The sequence below is a fragment of the Vombatus ursinus genome, unplaced genomic scaffold (genome assembly GCF_900497805.2).
Source record: "Vombatus ursinus unplaced genomic scaffold, bare-nosed wombat genome assembly UNPS02014778.1, whole genome shotgun sequence".
NCBI classification, from domain to species: domain Eukaryota; kingdom Metazoa; phylum Chordata; class Mammalia; order Diprotodontia; family Vombatidae; genus Vombatus; species Vombatus ursinus.
In genome coordinates, this window is record NW_020954556.1 from 8,759,211 (window position 1) to 8,780,340 (window position 21,130).

General features: G+C 35.2%; 1 protein-coding gene across 1 annotated transcript in view; it reads right to left on the reverse strand.

Annotated features, from left to right (window-relative positions):
- Window positions 1-21,130, reverse strand: part of LOC114045526 (disintegrin and metalloproteinase domain-containing protein 18-like) — a 123,037-nt gene that overhangs the window by 98,493 nt on the left and 3,414 nt on the right. Inside the window, exons 2-5 of the mRNA XM_027865590.1 lie at window positions 16,339-16,418; window positions 9,908-9,963; window positions 8,459-8,534; window positions 6,705-6,781 (exon numbers count right to left, since the gene is read on the reverse strand). Of these exons, the coding sequence (XP_027721391.1) occupies window positions 6,705-6,781; window positions 8,459-8,534; window positions 9,908-9,963; window positions 16,339-16,418 (289 nt within the window). The remainder of the gene's footprint in view (window positions 1-6,704; window positions 6,782-8,458; window positions 8,535-9,907; window positions 9,964-16,338; window positions 16,419-21,130) is intronic.

The following is a 21,130-nucleotide window of genomic DNA, read 5'->3' on the forward strand; positions in this document are numbered from 1 at the left end:
CCTCAACTAAAATGGGGATGATAATTGCACCCACCTCCTAGGGCTATTGTAAAGATCAAATGAGATAAAAATTGTAAAGTACTTAGTACAACACCTAATACACAGAAGGTACTTCATAAATGTTTTTCCTCCTACTAAGTTAGAAAAGCTTTAAGTATTATCATGGCAGAGGCAGCTAGGTAGCACAGTGGATAGAACACCAGCCCAGAAGTCAGGAGGATCTGAGTTCAAATACAGCCTCAGACACTTGATACTTACTAGTTGTGTGACCCTGAGCAAGCCACTTAACCCCCATTACCTAGCAGAAAAAAAAGAAAGAAAGAACGAAAGAATTGTCATAGCAATAAACAACTAAACAACTATTAGTGAATACCATGAAGAGACTTGCCAGACTAACCCTATTTCCTTTTTTGACAATGTTACTAAACTGGCAGATCAAGGGAATGTTTTAAATACAATTTAACTAGATTTCAGCAAACCATTTGATAAAGTTTCTCACACTATTCCTACGGAAAAGATGGAGAACTAGTTGAATGACCTGCCCCAAAAACTTAATGTGTCAATATCAACTTAGAAGGTGGCCTGACATAAAGCTATCAAGGGATCTGATCATGATTTTTGTTGTTTAACATTGTCACCAAATAATTAGATAAAGGCATAGACGCATGCTTATCCAACTGGCAGATAACACAAACTAGGAGAGACATCTAACACACTGATTGAGTCCAGAATCAAAAAGGTCTTAAAAGTTAGAATATTTTGGTGGCTGTATCTAGCAAAATGTATAGCCCATAATTTAGCTTACCCTTTTATCTCTTTAAATTATTACTTTCCTCTGACTCAAGGAAATGATTCACAAAGAAAGGGAATGGCAAAGTAATTCTGAGACCCTGGCACAGAAAGGGTCATCCTCTTCCTATTTGAGAACACAATGATCCACTCTTTTCATGATAGGTAAAGAATCAAAAGGTACCTATCCTCTGCTCTCCTCTCCTCTCCCCCCTTTTTCCCTCCCCTTCTCCCTTCTCTCCTTTTCTTTATGTGAAATGACAATATCAGAGAGGCTAAAAGAAGTATTGGTATCATAAAAAGTATAACAAAGATGTGGGAGCAGTCAAATCAATCCACACAGCATGAGTCACAGAAAAGATTAGCATCTGATAGTCTCAATTGAGCTCCAGCAGCTACCACGACTTCCATTCAGTTGGATGATGGGAAGCTGAGGAAATGAAATTTTCCCTGTTTTCCCTTTAATCAATGAGCTAGAAGGAAGGAAGACTGAACACCCCTCTTACTGTTACTTTTCATGAACCCCTAGTGTTTGTGCCTGGGAGCTTTCTTCTCCATTTAAAAGATTTGAGAACTTGTTAGCCCAGCAAAGAGAGTTTATATATTCATTCTGCATTTTATTCCATGTTATTAAAAACTATGTGATCACAACACATACTAACTATATGAATCTATGAGTGCCTTGGGAAATGACCTGAAAGAATGGAAAACCAAGAAGTGAGAGTTCTGAGACAGATATAAATAATAAATTTCACATTTTAATATTTAATCTAATATTTCATTTCATCTCCTAGACTAGATGAACATAGGAACCAAAGGAAAATGCTAAATATGAGTAAGAGTTCATGGTGGTATTGGGGACTACAAGGCTGCAAGGTATTTGTGGACTTTGAGCAACAGCAAATGGTCAGCTTAGATATTATATTCTGAGCTAATTTAAAATCTTTTAGCAGAAAAATTAATTGCCCAGTGACAATGCACAGTGGAAAAGGGAAGCAATATGGAGCCAAAGTGTTATAATTATATTTATTAAGAATGACTATAAATTCTTTTTACTTAGGTTTGAAAAATCAACTTCATAAGTAGAAGACACAGGAGATATCTCTAGAAGCGAGTTTACAAGAAATGGACCTGGCAATTTTAGTGGACTATGAACTCAATATGAACAAATAATGTAATATGACAGCTAAGAAAACTAATGCAACCTTAGGGTATATTATGAGAACCACAGTGTCCAGAACTAGGAAAAACAGTACTGCCCTACTCTGCCCTCGTCAGACCACATCTGAAATTCTTTTAGTTCTGCTAAACTTTAGAAAGAACATTAATAACCTAAAATTCACCCAAAGGTCAGATAGGATAGTGAAGAACCATATGAGGATTGGCTGAAGAAACTGGGGATATCTAGCTTGGAGAAAAGATTTACAGGGGACATGAAAACTGCCCTCAAGTATATGAAAAGCTATCACACAGAAGAGGAATTAGGTTACTTCTGCCTGGCCACAGAGCACATAACTAGAAACAATGGATAGAAGTTTCATAGAGGTACATTTAATGTTTAATGTAAAAAAAACAAAACAAAATCTTTCTAACAAATAAAGTTATCCAAAAGTAGAATGAAATGCTTCAGAAGGCAGTGGGTTTCTCCTCGCTAGCAATCTTGAAGCAAAGGTTGTAGAAGAGATTCCTGTTCATTTCTGAAGTCCCATTCAACTCTAAGATTCTGTGATTCTATGTAAGCTTAATTATGGTCACTATAAAGTCTCACTTCAACTTACTTGGTGGATTAAAACTTTTCTAAAACTTTTAATTCCCATTGGCAAGCTGTACTCTGAAGCCCACCTAAAATGGCCAGATGTACTTCCCCTTCCTTTATCCTATTTACAGAGAAGACCAAGGGGGAAGTTACATTTCTAAATACTAAAGCCTATAATATATTTATTTAGATATACTTTAAAACATATGTGCCTGTGGTGAATTTTATCTCCAACAACTATACTGAATACATGAAAACTTTATCTGTTAATGAATACTGTATGAATTTGAAACAATACTGTTAATGATTATTGTCACAGGAATACAAAAATTATATCCTACCATAACATGATTAATGAAGTTTTGCTAGTTAAGGCAGAATCTTGTAGCACTTTAATTTGATTTCTAAGTTTTGATTTCAGGTGTAAGTGTCTGACCTCTCATAAGGCCACTGGGCCATCATTCAAGAAAAATGTCAGCGGCTCAATGGAAGTGGCATCTATCAATTCCCACCATTGGATATCTGTTCCTGGAGAACTGAGGAGGGGAGGGAGGAGGAGAGTCGCAACCTTAGGAAGACTAAGGTAAGGGCCCTCTTGACTCAATTTCCCATACAAGACATTTTCCCCCCTGATTAATTCTGAGCCTGGTTGTAAAATCCTGTCATACAATTGGCTGCCTCTGACTCATACCCAAAATCAAACAGGGCTAATGAACAGTAGTAATACTGCTATGTCCCTCCCTTTCTCCTCACATAGCAAATTCCATTGATAAGGGCAAGCATAAGATGATGCCTCATTTTTTCACTGTAATAAACCTAAGAGATAAACTCTATTGGTGACTTCAGACTAAATAATATATTCTGGTATAGTACAATAGTGAGGAATCACTTTAAATTGTCATTTGAATTACAAATAATAGACTGCCCCCTAAAAATTTTGTCAATGAAACAGCCAAATGTAATAAGCCTTTAATCTACAGGAAAGTCAACTCACTTTTTGAAATTGTACTAAAATTCTATCACTGTCATTGATCCTAGCACTATTGCCCAAAGCCCTCTCTTATGACAACTGAGTGATGAATATAGCTGTCCCTAGACTTCATCATCAATACACATCATGAAGCCTTACAATTGATAGGATATTTAGTTTATAGGAGATCAGTATTATAATATCCTTTCATTATGTTAACATAATAATATCCTCAAAAGGGGGGAATTTGTGGGAGATGTGAAACCCAATTTTCAAAATTGGATTAAGAATTTTACATGTAAAACTGCATTGGTAATTGTGAAGGATGAAATTGTTTTCCTATTTAAAATATCTGATAATTTTAAGAGAGACAAAGATTCATTTTTCAATTCAGATCATCATGATGTTAACAACTGAAATTCTTTGAAGTTTCAGGTGAATTATGTGTTCTTAATTTCATATTCTTCCTATAGCTCTATTTTTGTTGAGTTTGTTTTAAGTCTTCCTACATGCTTTTGGAACTTGAGAAACAGATCTAGAAGGAAAAACCACTTCCTAAGAATGTGACATGTTCCAGAAATGTACATCTTACTTCCTATATTTATAATGGAGGCTGAACGAAATCCACAGCATGAGGGGCTGCAGTACAGACTAGATCTTTGAACTTTTTCACGTATATCAAGGATTTCTGGTGGAACTCAACAAAGAACTTTGTCCTCTTTTTCCCATGTGCCATTACTTCTGTACCAAAGGAGACTGCCCCCTAAAAATTTTGTCAATGAAACGACCATATGTAATAAGGCTTTAATCTATAGGAAAGTCGACTCACTTTTTGAAATTGTACTAAAATTCTATCACTGTCATCCATCCTAGCACTACTGCCCAAAGCCCTCTCTTATGACAACCGAGTGATGAATAAAGCTGTCCCTAGACTTCATCATCAAGTATGACATAATCTGCTCATTGGGTCCCACAGATGTTAGGTCCATCATCAGGTCCACCAAAGCATTTCCAAATCATGGGTACCTGTTTCTGTCTACCTATTTTCTTGTTTATATAATAATGATTATATAAGCAATAGAGTTAGTAGATGAAGTTATTCAGCATGTCCCTGAAGAAATGTTTCCGAGCTGATATAGACATAAATAGTTACTGGGAATGCAAATCAGTATCTTAGATAAAGATTCCCTTTCATTTGATCAAGATTCATATACCACTTCTGCTACTGCTTTACAGCATTCTAAAGATCTGACTATAGAAACTGGGCAAATCATTTTAACCCTGCAATCTCAATCAGATTTTCTGGGCAAACTGGTTATTAAAACTACAGACCACCCAAAGGACTTTGATTCATTGCTCAAGTAATCCATAAGAAAACGAATTTCCTTAAGAATCAAAGGAGGAAAATGAAAAGGATAACTTCTAAATCAGTTAGCATTGATTACTTTGATTTATTTTAGGATTAAGTTTCCCTTCTTTAGGAAAAGCTAACTTTAACAGTTAAACTAGCATAAATATTCCCTTAAGCCCTGAGTTACCTACAGATTTAGTAAATAGACATATTGATAAGATTTGATAGTAGATACAGTAGGAACTGTATCTTTGTAGGAATAAAATAATCATAGAGTTAAGTCAGATATTATAGGACTCTTTACTAAAGGTTAAGTTCCCCTCTGTGCCAGCTGGAGGGTAGGGGACTGACTTCTATTTTACTAACTATAAGCTCTTCTTTTTGGTAAGTTGGTTCTTCTTTTCAGTGAGCTACACAGACCCTTGAGAGACTACTAAAAGATACTTCCCAAAAGAAAATTCATAGAACGATAGACATGAGTTCTAAACCAATAAAATATTAAATCTAGCAGTTGTCCCACCCTGGAAACTCTCCATTATGCCCCCAACACACCCAGCAGCCACATATTGCAAATCTACCTACTTTCGTATTCCTGTAAATCTATGAATAATCATTAGTGTCATGAATACGTATTAACATACAGTTCCTCTTTTATCTGTTATAAAAATGAACTCTCTAAACCTGTCAAATTGTCATTAATCTCTGACGCGTTATTAACCTTGATTTATTGGCAATAGTTGACCTTGCTATTAAATCAATATACTCAGAAGTATTGTGCTTCAGTCTTTCACCTTTTTAGATCCAAATAACAAAACTAAACTTTTCTAAGTTTAACCAATACAAAATACTTCATAACATGAAGGCTTAAAAACCCCAGAAACCTCCTTATCCAACAAATACTTGATCTTCTTCAAGTGAAAAGGCTTATAAAGGCAGAGAGGAAAAATAGTTGAGAATATAAGCTCATTCACAAAACATTACAGAGAAGGAATATGACAGATTCAGAAAAGTATCAAACCACAAGCCAATGAATAAGATAAAAATTCAGGAGAAAGCATACAAGATCTAAATAAAAGAAGTCATCCCAAGAATATTTACAGATGAAGCTAAAAGGAGAAAAGAAAATAGACATGAAAGGGAACAGATCTGCCAGCATTTCTATAGTGATTTATTCTGTTCATTGCTTTTTGTTTGTTTTTTGGCTAGGCAATGGGGTTAAGTGACTTGCCCAGAGTCACAAAGCTAGTAAGTGTTATGTGTTTGAGGCTGGATTTGAACTCTGGTCCTCCTGACTCCAGGGCCGGTTCCATATCCACTGCGCCACCTAGCTGCTCCCATAAGTGATTTATTCTGATCATTGGTGAAAGCTGAACCATTACATGTATATCCTAGCAGAAAAAAAGTAAGTGATATGAAGGTGAAGTGGCATTAAAAAAAAAAAAAGAAATTGAGAACAGCTAACTTTACCAACTACCTCACTGAGGAAACTTTTGCGAACACTGTTAAAATTTTAAAGGAACTCAGGGAATGATTCCTAAGATAATTGAAAGACATGACAATTCCAAAAAAATGGAAAAGATCACAAATATTATTATTCCCTCTCCCCCCAGACAGTGTGATGGAAAGTATGAATAGAAATAAAAATACATAAAGAAAACAAAAGAATAACAGAAAGCAAAAAAGAAAAGAGAAATAAGAGAGCATAAGGGGAGACAGTTTCATTTGTTTGTTTTCCCTTCTATTTTCTTCTAGCTTCTGTGTGGTTACTAGCCACAAATAATTATTATAAAACTGTTCTAAGGTTTTCAAGTACAGCCACCTAAGGAATATGTCGTGACCTGAGTCCAGAACAGGTGTTGAGTGTCACGAGTGAATTTGGAAAACCTGCAACATATCCATGGTAATTGCACTGCATCTGAAAAACAGTACACACAAATAAGTATATTGTTTCTATCCAAAGACAATTTGTGAAGTATGTCATTCTTTTTTCAGTTAAAACAAATGTTTCAAAAGTTTCAAAGAGTTGACAATCATCCAATTGGGCCATAAATGGATCACATATCTTCCACTAGAATCCTATACTGATGCCTCATACTGTCATGGAGGTGACCCCAGGTTCTCAAAGGTTAGTAGAGCCCATGCCCTCAGAGGCTGTAATCAAACTGCAGAAAAAAAGCATAGTATATTGGCCAAGAACCAGCTTAAGTATGAAAAGGCTCATTACCATAAAACTGGCCATCAGATGATGAAGAATTCTGGCCACAGCAACTCATGGATGTCATTTAGAAAGGTGTGGATACCCAAAGATATCAAAGAGAAAGAAAAAGGACCTCTATGTGCAAAATATTTATAGCAGCTATTTGGTGGCAAAGAATTGGAAATTGAGGGGATGTCTATTAATTACAGAATGGCTGAACAAATTAAGTTATATGATTGTGAAAGAATACTATTGTGCTAGAAGAAATGAAAAGCAGGATGCCTTCAGAAAAACCTGGGAAGACTTATATACTGATGCAAAGTGAAGACAGCAAAACCAGGAGAACATTGTACACAGTAACAGAAATATTGTACAATGATCATCTGTGAATGACATAGCTATTCTGAGCAATACAATGATCCAAGACATTTCTGAAGGACTTATGATGAAAAATGCTACCCACCTCCAGAAAAAAAAAATGATAGAGTTTGAATGCAAATCAAAGCATATTTTTTTTACTTTATGTTTTTAGTCTGTGTTTTCTTTTGTAACATGGCTAATACAGAAATATATCTTATATGACTTCACATATATAATCTATATCAAACTGTTTGCCTCCTCAAGGAAGGAGGAAGAAAGAGAGGGAAGAAGAGAATTTAGAACTCAAAACTTTAAAAAAATGAATGTTTAAAATTTTTTTTACATATAATTGAAAAAAAATAAGAAAGAAAAAAATAAAAGAAAAGTGTGGATAGATTGAGATCTAGATCAGTGGAGGAAGTCTCCACACTAATTCTATCACAGACCTTTTGGAGCACTAACTGGGTAGTACAGAAACAAATATCTTTTGCTAATTCTCTTCACTTCTTTACTATGTACATACCAACATCAGATGTTCTTAAGAAACTGAGAACTTAACAGTATTTCAAAGTTTTCCTCCATTCAATAGTCATTTTAGGGGATTTATCCTTAAAAATTCATAATTCTGTCACTATGCATTCTGTTTAGCAAAGCAGATCATAACACTTCTATTCTTAAGCAGTGAGTCTTCCTGAGTTGCTGTGACCCCAAAAATTCATCATCTAGTGGTCAAGCTTCTGGTGATAAACTTCTTTTAAATCTAACTAGAATGGTCTTTGAACTCATTCCTGAAACATTTCCACCTTGTCAGAACCTTTAGAACATGTGCTTTCTTGGCACAGCTTTCAAGAACCCAGAAGTATATCTATGCCAAAATAAAGTCCTAGGTAGGACTTTAGGAGACACTGGAAAATTATCAGAGGTTAACTAAAGTATAAACCTGAGCTTTAAATATAAAAGATCACAGATTAATATATCCACTTCCAATTTTTTAAATAGTATGATAAATCTGTAAGACTAAAAACTAATTCTTACCATAACTTTTGAAGAAGAATGAAAGATGCCCTGTTTGTTATATGTATAAACCATGAAATCCTGGGGTAAAAATATTCTATAAAACATAAAAAAGAAATTTAAGTTATAAAATAAACAGCATGAATAACACTGTTTAAAACAATAAAAATGAAACTTGAACTTCATGTTTCCCTTCCCACCTCCACCTCCTCTCCTCAGAAGCTCAAAGTGGTCTTAATTTTCTCTACTGCCATCCTAAATACATCCCCAGTGCTTTAGTTAAGTGTTCTTTTTTTGCTTTTGGTCTACACCTATGATTTCATCCTATAGGGAATTCTGGATGTGGAAGTTTCCTACAGGCCCTATCCATAACTTGTAGTCTCAGAGAATTGTCTAGGGCATTAAGAGGTTAATTCACTTGCCAAAAGTCATAGCTATGCTTTGTCAGAAACAAGATTTGAATCTAGGTCTTCCTGATTCAGAGACTAGCCCTCCAAAACCATTCTACCTCTCAAGTTAGGTGCTTAAAGAGGCAAAAGTAAGCACATGATGCTTATAGCTATGCAGTACAGGCGAAGATCAGTCCAAATTCACAGAGTTAGGCAGGAGTAGAATGGAGGCTTCTAGACTCCCAGTTGGTGGTTGTTGTTTGTTTGCCCTTCATTCTCAAATAGGACCATGACATCAGGAAGATGATGCCATGACTTGCAAGGAATTGGATTTAAGTGAAGGACAGCTGTTGCAAGGTCACCAGTCTCACTTTCTCCTCTGGAGCCATATGGGTCCAGTGGCAAGATACAGATCAGACGACAGGAGATGGCCCCCTCCCATAGGACAGAGCTTTCTTTTCAGATTGTGCTATCCATGTTTATCATGCTAGACTACAGTAAAAGTAAAACATTTTTTCTAGCTCTCAGTATCATATATCCTATATTTTAATTTTGTCAGTATTGAAGAGCTCCCCAGTGAGGAAACTACCTCTGTGACAGCAGATCAGCAATCATTCTGTAACTTCTATTTTATAGATCTCAGAGCCTGGGGTACTAAGAAGGTGACATTCCCTGAATCACAGAGTCAGTAAAACTGTATTGAACCCAAATCAATCTGATTCCAAGGTAGGTATTTCTTCCATTATACCACACTGCCTCTATTATTTCATGTTTTATTTATTGTTAGGTATATCTTACAATGATCACACAGGCCCTAAGTTATAATGATTGTACTCATCAAATGCTGATTTACAAAACTTTGGTCCATCATTAATTCAACCTACCTAAAACTTGAATTTTAAGCTTAAGGTGCATGTGAAAGGTAACTTTGCCAATTTTAATATTAATGCCTTGAATACAACCAAATTTGGATGGAAAAAAAGGCCCAAACATTGATATTTCATGATCAATTAATCATTAAAATTCAAGAAACTGAGGGCAATGAGAATTTCAAAAATGGGAAACAAAAATCACTACTTACTGTTTTCGGAGCTGTAAAGTATATGGGTTTCCTTCTACTGTAATAATATATGCCACCTGTAGCAAGAGTATACAGGAAAGTGGATAATAAATAGTAAATCAGAAATTTATAAAGTACAATTCATTATTTTTCCTGCCAATTTACTAAAAATTTGAATTTATACCCATAAATATTTTATATGAATTTCACTATATATACTTGTTATCTTTATGAAATATAAATTTGTGATCATTAAAAAAGAGAAATGCTATCAATACTAGTCGTTTATCATAATCGTTTTATTAAACCACAGGTTCTCAGAGTTCCCATGGCCTTCAGAGGCCATCTAGTCCAACCCAAAACTTAAATAAGAAACCCCTCCCCTTCACACCATACCCAAAAAGTCCAGGCCACATGAGTAACAAGATGATAAACTACACATTTTCTCTTATCCCCATGACTTGTCAAAAAATCTCCAAAAGAGAAATTATATACCAAAGATAAAGAAACTTCAATTGTTTCCATGGTTGAGGACTTCCAGAATCCAAAAGTTAAAAAAAAAACCAGATACTTACTAACTCTGAGTTCATTCATTATCTCCCTTCCCCACCCCTCATGCTACTGGTAGCAATACTACACTAGCAGACACAAGGATGTGACAGAGGCTTATATCAAAACACATAATTACACCCCAGTCACTCCTTTACTCTTTTCAGTGCCCCGAGGCTCTGGCTCCAGGCTCCAGAACTTTGCTTGGGCTTTGACAACCAGCTTGGCTAAAATTCTTCAGGAGCAAAATCTTATCATGGACTGCAACCAAAAGGGCTGTTGCTCCAAAGCCCTGAAAGGCAGGTGCTGGGGAAAATAGGCTCTGAACTGCTAGTGCCAGGTCAGAGGACTGAACAATACAAGTAGCACAGGTCACCAGAGCAGGACATCATGCATGTGGGGACCTGTTCAGCATTCCACCCCACCTGATGAAAGATCACACATCCAGCTAGGGCAGGTTCTGACCCCCAAAAGTCATTTGGGGCAGAAATCTATGCTGCTGAACCCTGAACTGCCCAGTGCAGAAAGAGGCAGAGACTCTTTGAGAACCAACTCCCAAGGAAACCACCATCAGAGGGAAGGATTCAGGAAGTAACTGATAAAGAAAATGAGGGAAAAAGACTTAAAGTACCAGAGATTTCAGGAAGAAGAAATCATAAAGACCTTGAACATAAATAAATCAACAGGAAAAACAGTAACAACAGAAGAATATATGGCCTTCAGATCTAGTACACTAGGTTTAGACATCTAGAAATAAATACTGCAAAATGAAGGAAAATGATACAACACTTGATGAGACTGTGGATCTTGTGGAATTTGAGAATAACATGGAACCATATCATGTTCTGAGTGGTTTAAAAGAGAAATAAGAATTATGAGCGAAGAATTTATATCCTGTACAGCAAAAATAATGAGAAGAAAAAAAAATTGAATCTACATTGGCAAGAGTCACCACAGAAACAAAAGAGTGAACAATAGATAAAGATCAAAAAGAGAAGGAAAGAAAGAAGGTCTTACTTTGGAGATGGGAAGGGGATCCACTGATGAATCTTCCTTACCCTTTTATTTTTTTGAATGTTTGTTTTTATTTTGATAGAAAGATAGCAACACCTGCTTTTTTGGATTCACTACAAAAAATAAAAAGGGATAAAGAAGGAAACTATATTATGCTGAAAGGAACCATAGACAACATACCAATGTCAATAACAAACAAACACTCTAAATGCTCTAGCAACCAAATTCATAAAGAACACATTATCTGAGCTTCAAGATGACATAGAGATAGATACAGAGTGATAGAAGGCTGTGATTTAGGGAATCATAAACAAAAGATATAAATCCAAATGGAAATTTAACAATGAAATCATAAATAACGAGTGGGTCACAGAATGAATCATAGAAACAATAACTATGTAAAAGAAAATCATAACAGTGAAACAATATATTAAAATTTCTAGGATGAATCTAAAATAGTCCTCAGGAAGAAAATCATATCCTTACAATCATACACTAACAATGGAGGAAAAAGAGATTTTTTTTTCTTTTTGTTTTTTTTAAGGCAATTGGGGTTAAGTGACTTGCCCAGGGTCACACAGCTAGTTAGTGACAAGTGTTTGGTCTGAGGCCAGATTTGAACTCAGGTCCTGCTGACTTCAGGGCCGGTGCTCTATTCACTGCGCCACCTAGCTGCCCAAAAAGAGATGTTTAACAAACTGAACATGCACTTAAACAAAAAATGAACAAATAAACAAACCAAAAATAAGTACAAAAAAGGAAATATCAAAAACTAGAAGAGAAATAGATAAAGTGGAAAGAAACAAAAAAAAACCACACAAATAAGAAATAAAACTAAAAACTGGTTCTTGGAAAAGATTAATAAAATCAATAAACTGTTAGCTAACGTGATTGAAAAGAAAGCAGAAAAATCAATAAAATAGCAAATAAGCAAAATGAAATCATAGTTAAACCAAAAGAGTTAATATAAATAATTATCAGAACATATTACACAGTTATATGATATCAAAATTGGAAACACAAAATAATTTTAAGTAATACCTTCAAAAATATAAAATACTCAAACTACTAGAAGACCAGATAAGAGATCTTTAAAAACCTGATCTAAATAAATGGAAATAGACCTAGCTATAAAGGAAATATGAAAGGGAAAAAAAAAACACCTGGTCCAGATGGATTCACAGAATTCTATCAACTTTTAAAAAGAGTAGTTAGTATCTATACTTCACAAAGTACTCTCAAAAACTAAGAAAGAAGCCAACAGAATCTTTTTATGAAACAAATATAGTCCTAATACCTAAAGCAGGGAAAGACAAAAATCAGAAAGAAAACCATAGGCCAATATTATTAATGAACACTGACTCAAAAATTTTAAACAAAATCATATCAAACAGACTATAGCATTTATCCAAGAAATCATTCATTATGATCAAGTGGGATATATACCAAGGATACAAGGATGGTTCAACATTAGGAAAACAATCAACATAATAAATCATATTAAAAACCAAAACATGAAAAACCATATGATCACTTAACAGATGCAGAAAACTCTTTGACAAAGTATAACACTTTTTTATGATAAAAATCCTATAAAGTATAAATATAGAGGAAGCAAGTATGACATGCAATGAGGATACACTAGAATCTTTTTCAATAAATATAGGAGTAAAGCAAGGATGTCCACTCTCCTCACCATTATTTGATATACTTCTAGAAATGCTAGAAAGAGTAATGAGACAAGAGGAAAAAAAATAAAAGTATAAAGACAGGTAAGGAGGGAATAAAACTAACCCTCTATTTGCTGATGATATGATTGTTTACTTGGAAAACCCCAGATATTACAAGAAAATCTAATGACCATGGAACATATTACCTATCAGAATTATGGACAGATGAACAATTTATGAACAAACAAGACAGAGAGTGCTATGAGATGTAAAATGGGTAATTTTGATTACATTAAATTTAAAAGGTTTTGTACAAATAAAACCAATGCAGCCAAGATCAGAAGGAAAGCAGAAAATTGAGGAAAAAATCTGATAGACAGTTCCTCACATAAAGGTCTCATATCTCAAATATATAAAGAACTTTGTCAGATCTATAAGAATGTGATTCCCCAATTGATAAATGGTCAAAGGATATGAACAGGCAGTTTTCTGATGAAGAAATCAAAACAATTTATAATCATATGAAAAAAATGCTCTAAATCATTATTAATTAGAGAAATGCAAACTAAAACAACCTTGAGATATCATTTTACACCTATCAGATTGGTTAAAATGACAGATGGGGAAAGTGACAAATGATGAAGAGGCTGTGGAAAAACTGGAACCTTAATTAATTGTTGGTGGATCTGTGAGCTGATCCAGCCATTTTGGAGAAGGTTTGGAATTATGCTCAAAGAGTTATTAAACTTCCTATATCCTTTGACCCAGCGATACTACTATTCGGTTTGTTTCCCAAGATGATTAGGGAAAAAGAAATGAACCTCTATGTTCTAAAATATTTACAGCAGTTCTCTTTGTGGTGGCAAAGAACTGGAAATTATGGGATGCCCACCAATTGGGGAATGGCTAAACAACTGGATTACCTAAAAGTCACAATCAAAGCAAGAACCTCGATATTGTATTTCAAGAAACTGTCAAGGAAAATTGCCCTAATATCCTAAAACCAGAAGGTAAAACAGAAATTGAAAGAATCCATCAATCACCTCCTGAAAGAAATCCCAAAAAGAAAACTCCAAGGAATAGTTATTTTAGCCAAATTCCTGAGCTCCCAGGTCAAGGAGAAAATATTGCAAGCAGTCAGAAAACAAAAAAAAATTCAAATAACATGGTACCATAGTCAGAATCACACAAGATTTAGCAGCTTCAACATTAAAGTAGCAAATGACTTGGAATGATATTCTGGAAGGCAAATGAGCTAGAACACTAGAAAACCAAGAATAACCTAACCAGCAAAACTAAGTATAATTCTTTAAGGGAAAAGATTAACATTTAATAAATAGAGGTCTTTCAAGCATTCCTGATAAAAGACCAAAGCTGAATAGAAAACCTGACTTTCAAATACAAGACTCAAGAGAAGCAAAAAAAGGTAAACATAAAAAAGAAATCATAAGGGATCTAATAAAATTAAACTTGATATTTCTATATGGGAAGATGATAATTGTTAATTGCTAAGAATTTTAATATTATTAGGACTATTAGAAATAGTGTACATAGATAGAAGGCATGGGTGTGAAATGACTATGATGGAAGATTTCAAAAAAATAAATTTAAGAAGTGAGAAAGAAGAATGCCTTGGGAGAAGGGCAAAAATGGGGAAAATTATCTCACATAAAAGAGGTGCAATGGAAGGGAAGATGGGAGTGGAGTAGGAAACACTTGAACCTTACTCTCATCAGAACTGGCTCAAAGAGGGAATAGCATACACATTCATTTAGGTATAAAAGTCTATCTTACTTTACAGAAAGGTAGAAGGAGAAGGGAAGAAAGAAAAGAGGAGGAGGACTGAAGCAAAAATCTTTTGCAGAGAGACAAAGAGGAGAGGGAGAAGGACAGGGAGAAAGAGAGAAAGAGGGAGAGAAAGAGAGAGAGAGAAAGAGAGAGAGAGAGAATGATAAACAGGGAAAAAAAGAGGATGGACAGCAATACACAGTTAATGATTATAACTATGAATGTGAATGGGATGAACTTACCCATAAAATGGATGAGGACAGCATACTGGATTAAAAACCAGAATGCAACAATATGTCGTTTACAAGAAACACACTAGAAACAGAGACATACACAAAGAACAAAAGTAAGGGCCTTGGAACCCTCCATTAGAATTTGGGGTGACCCAGGTTATAAAGGAGAAAACCAACTACACTGATCTTGGTAGAGATGGATTCTTTTGTCCAGATTGCTTGAGGCAGCTGAATCTCATGATCAGTCATGTTCTCAACAGGAAGAGCTGAAGACTTTTGGGCTACCTCCTCATTAATATGTCCACCCCCTTATTAATTGTTCACCAATCAGTGTTGATTTTCACCTATCAGGGGCACTTTCTTTCCAAAGGTATTTAAGCATTCAGGGATCTCCGTGGTTTTTGTCTTTGGTCACTGAGAAAGACCACTGACTGTCAATTTATTATTTGTTAGCCTAATTGATAGGTTATTAAGTACCCAGAAACTCGTCTCTCAGGCTTTTTCATTCATCATAGAACAGATGATGAAGCATATTTCTCTCCTCTCAGTGGAAATGATAAGAGTAACAATAGAAGAATCAAAAGAATATGATATTAGATTAAGGATAGAATAAACAATATAATCAAATGTAGTAGAAAAGTCCAAAAGGATGAGACCTAGAAAATAAATTACTGGACTTGCCCTGATATGACAACTGTGAAAATATGAATGAATAAATCAAAAACGTTTAAGTTCTTACAAACCACTATATTAAATATGAAATTAGTTTGCATCACCTAAGTATATAACTATCAGTATGGATGTCTGCAATAGCATGTTTTGGGGAAAGTCACTCTAATATTTAAACATATAATGAAAAATACAAAAAAGTAATAATATAAACAACAGATAACTGAGAGTTGACTATATGTATACATTTCTATATAAACTCTAATCATATCTTGGTCTTTTGAAATAAATGTAAGCTTACTAAATGTTTATATTTTAATATCTAAAATCTATTCTATGGCTTATAGCTATTACAACAAAACTTAATATTAGCACTCCCATAATACATATGGATACATTGATTCTGATAAATGTGTAAATACAAAATTGTTTTTTAGTATGTTACATAGCTATTAAAGGAAACACTCCATTATGTTTACTAAACATTTTCAATTATTTTAATTTTTTTAAATAGTTATTTCTCATTTACATGTTGTTCCTTTGAATCTTCAGTTGCATTTGACCAAATCTTCTGTGGAACTATGATTTGAAGCGGGGTTTGTTGAAAACCTGTAGTAAGAAAAAAAAATTTAATATCTTAACATCCTTCAACTTACAATGGCATTCTTCATTTGCAAATCTAATTTTAAAGCTGTTAATTCAATTCTCCTTAAAATGTTATATGACCTCTCCAAGTTATCATTTCTTTTATAATATTTTTCTCTGACTTCACTATTCAGTATACTATAGCAAAATGGCACTGGAATTGGAGTTACTAGCCCGGAAAAATTCTCCTATCACTGGTTTCCTCATCTGTAAACTAGAGATAACATCATTAGTATTACCTACTTCACTTGGTTGTTGTGAGTAAAATCCTTTACAAATCTGTTATTTTCACTCTTCTAAGGAGAAACTAAACTAGAATTTTCTGAATCCCTATTTAAGTTTCTAAAATTACCCACATTCTTCCTACTATCTCAGTCAGTCAGTGAATAAACATTTATTATGCATCTACTACGTGTCAAGCTGTTGAATGCAGTCATCAAAGGGGCTGCCTGACCCTGGACCCCAAAGTCAGACTAGATTTGAACCAACTGGAGCCCATCTTGGGGTTCTTCTGGAAACTCCCAGTTGCTGTTCCTGGTGTCTGATGTTCTGACCAGATGTCACAACTGCCCAAGTCTCCCCAGCCTTCTCTATGGACTTTCAGCTATTTTGCAAAATAGCTTGAGAGAATATGCCTTCCATGAGACTCCCTCCCTGTTGAAATATTTAAAACCCACCCCTTTTGCCCCTCCCAGATACCCCAGTACTTCAGGTCTGCATGGTATCCCAAATTGCAATTCCCTTGCCTCAATTAAAGACCTTTATTGTTGGTACTTTGGTAGTCCTCTTTAATTTAGGCTGACAATGCTAAGCATCAGGGATAAAAGAAAGGCAAAAGGCAGTGCCTGCTTTCAAGGAGAATATAATAACTGTTTGGGGCAAGATTCAAAATCGGGTCTCCACAATTTCAAGTCCAGTACTCTACTACACCAGGTATAACCAAAAAAATACTGCAATAACTTCACTAAGGAGGTAGGAGCACATGCCAACTATACAATTTTTTTAGACTTAGTCCCTTCTAACACCTTGTCCAAATTCACCAAATGATTAACAAATGTTGATAGTCTAAATGAACTAGGTAAACAGTCAAGTCTATCCCCCAAGAACCTTCATCTTTTTTTCTCCCTTCAGATAATGCCTTTTACATTTATTGAAAAGGTGTAGCTACATGGCGCAATGGATAGTGTGCCAGATCTAAAGTCAAAAAGACTCATCTTCCTGAGTTCAAATCTGGACTCAAGACACTTACAAGATTTGTGATCCTGGGCAAGTCACTTAACCCCATTTGTCTTAGTTTCCTCATCTACAAAAATGAGCTAGAGAAGGAAATGGCAAACCAGTCCAGTATCTTTGCCAAGTAAACCCCAAATGGGGTCATTAATACTCCAAAACAACTGAAAATGACTGACAACAATAATTTATTGAATATCTTAAATATTTTTTTCACTCAAGCCCAAGGCCCATTCTAGAAGCCTTCACTTCAGGAATTACATGACACCCACTAAAACTAGAAGTCTGTTCTGATTTACGAATTCTATTCTCTTCAATCTTTTGTGCCCAAGAAATACCTTCTCCCTTCCCTCTATTTCAATGTGGCTTCCCAGGGAAGTGAACAGCTCATATCTACCAATCAATCAATCAATTAACATTTATTAAGTATCTGCTATGTGCCAGATATTGGGCTTAATGCTAGAGATATAAAAGAGGCACACACAAAAAAAAAAATCAGATCCTTTAATTACCGGCATGGTATTGTATTTTATTGCATGGTTCAATTAGTCCTGGCCCTCTTCCAATACTTTTTATAGTAATTCATCAAACATATTTCATTTCAATCTTAAAATTCAATAAAAATTTACTGAGTTATTTCCTAGATGAAGTGGGGGATACAGGGAAGTATTAACACATGTCATCTCTCTTTGAGGAGTTTCTAATTCATTGACAGGAAGTTACATTGTTGGAATAGTTGGACTAAACAGTAGAAAAGATTTGGGTTTTTTTTTAATCTAGGCAGGACAGAGATATGACCAAAATGGCACTAACACTAAAAGTTTGTATTCCTATAGCACTTTTAGGTTTGCAAACTGCTTTACACATATTATCTCCTTTTATCCTTAGAGAAATCCTTCGAAGTAGATGTTATTACTATCCCCTTTTCACAGATGAGGAAGCCGAAGTTCAGAGTGATTAAATTACTTGCCCAAGGTCACAAAGCCAGTACATGTCTAAGGCGGGATTTGAGCCAGGTCTTCCCGACCCCAAGTCCAGTACTCTATCACTACATCACACTATACAATAGAAAAAGTCACCTTGCAGAAGTAGAGAAGGAGAAATTGAAATAAGGAACAATTAAGAGGCTACTGAAATAATCCAGGCATGTAAGGATAAAGCCTTGAATGAGAATGCTAGTAACAAGAATAGAAAGAAATATTAAAGTATAAAGTTGACAGGACTTGGTAAATAATATGAGGTGAGGAGGAGAAGTCAAAAATTACTGACATCCTGAGTAACTGAAAGGATGGTGACATTAACCAAAATAGGCAATCTAGGAGAAAAAAAAAATTGGTTTGAAGACAGAGAACACAGAAGTAAATTAAGAGTTAAATAGCTCCTTCTCTACTTTTAAACTGGTCCATATACCCCAAGCAGCAGTCCTATCCCTTCTTTGACCCTCTTCTTTTCCCCAATAAAACTTTAAAAAAAAAAAACATTCTTTGGTTGTTCTTAGTTTTCTTTGTTCTGGGTCAGCTCATTGTAAGCTTTAGCATTCCTGATATCCTTACAGAACCATGCTATACGTGGTTAAAATATACATATACATAAACATATACATATACATACACATATATACATACATACATATATGCATATACATACATTTTTTCCTGCTACCTGCTCTCAGAGGGAGGACTCTCTAATACTAAGTTTCAGAGAAGGTGCTAATTGCATTAATAAATGAAGTTCTTAATTAGGACTCCCTACACCAATGAAATTACAGGTCCAATTAAAAAATAATAAAACTTGCCCTTGCTTCCATTTTCTGTACATGTCCTTTTCTTAATCTAAAAAAAGGGGGAGAAATGGAATGGGGTGATGCTTAATATTTTGCCCTGCATTCTCTACATCTTTCAGATGATAAAGATGCCATCTGCTATGGAATACTGCTTGCAAATGCCTGTCCCTCCCCTATTAATACTCTAAATAAGGATGCCCTTAGTGTGTGTGTACATTTACATAGGCGGAAAAGAAAATACGTAGGTCAGTAACTACTGATGTTCATTTAGGGGTTTGTAGGATGAATGTTGCCAGGCTGGCCACAGCACCTGGCTATAGAAGAAGTCATGCTAGACTGAAAGGGAGATGGGGCTAACTGCCTGCGAGAAGCTCCTAAGTAAATTTAAGCCAGGACAGTGAGGACTGGTTGCCATAGTCACATTACTATGCCAATCACACTTGTACAGTTGATGCTATACAACTAAGTTACCATATCTATGCCTGCTCCTCTCCTTTAAAAGCTGGCTTTTGAAATTCTCAGGGCAAGCAAATGCTCTGAGTTTGTCACTGAAGCAACAGTAGGTGTTTTTTCTTTTAATTTCCTACATGGTAACTTTCTGAGCTCAAGATTTCTCTTACCAAAATGAAATCTAGAAGTATCTTGGGTATTTTTGCAAGGTTGGTAAAGTAATAACCGACTCCTCTCTCCAGTTCAGCTCCTCTCATAATTTTCTAAGAGAAGGTCTCACCCCTGAAAAGGGTAATTCCCATTCTCTCTTAATTGATATAACCTGCCTTGGCTCTCTGTCCATAGGGGGAAATGGCCTACCAATCAAACAAGAGGTGGAAAGTGGACTAGATCATCTTAAAGAACTTGCAAACTACTTTAATGAACCTAGACTTCTCTCAGAAACAAAAGCTTATTTTTTAAAATGCCAGTATCCTACGGATATAAGTCGACTATGCAACACCAAAATTTCTGTAAAGAGGTTAATCAGGAAAGACCAAGATTAAGAAAAAGTCATTAGATTTGGCAATTAAAAGGTCATTTGGAGAGGGCAGTAATAATTAAAATGATGAGGTCAGATGACAGATTGCAAAAGTACATAATAGTGAGAAAAGATGGAGAAGAAGTAGACATACCCAATACACACAGCTTTCTCGAAGACTTCACCCAAGAAAGGAAGCAAACATATAGGACAAAAACTACTGGGGATGGTCAGATCAATTAAAGATTTTTTTTAAAGGAGGAGGGAGACAAATTTTAGGTATCAGCAAAAGAGGAACAATCTGCTGAAGACAGGAAGAGATGAGATCCTAAAAAGGGGGGGCTGAGGCAAAGGACCATCTTTTCATAAAAGAGGCAAAGGAAGAGATAGCAGGGGAAAATGTGTGATTTGAGATGAAAAGAAGGGAGAAAAGGGAGTTATCAGTGAATGGCCTTAATTTTTTTAATGAAGTATAAGTCGAGATTCTCAGATAAAGTGGGGGGAAGGGATCCCATGGAAGGCTTGGGCAGAGATAAAAAGGTATGCAATAACTGCTATGGTGAAAAGACAGCAAATTAATTAAGGAGGTGTAGAAGGATTATCTTACTGCAGTGAGGGCCCAAAATCAGCACAGTATATTTGGATTTCAACAAAGCATTTGACAAAGTCTCTCATGCTTTGTGAGCAAAACGA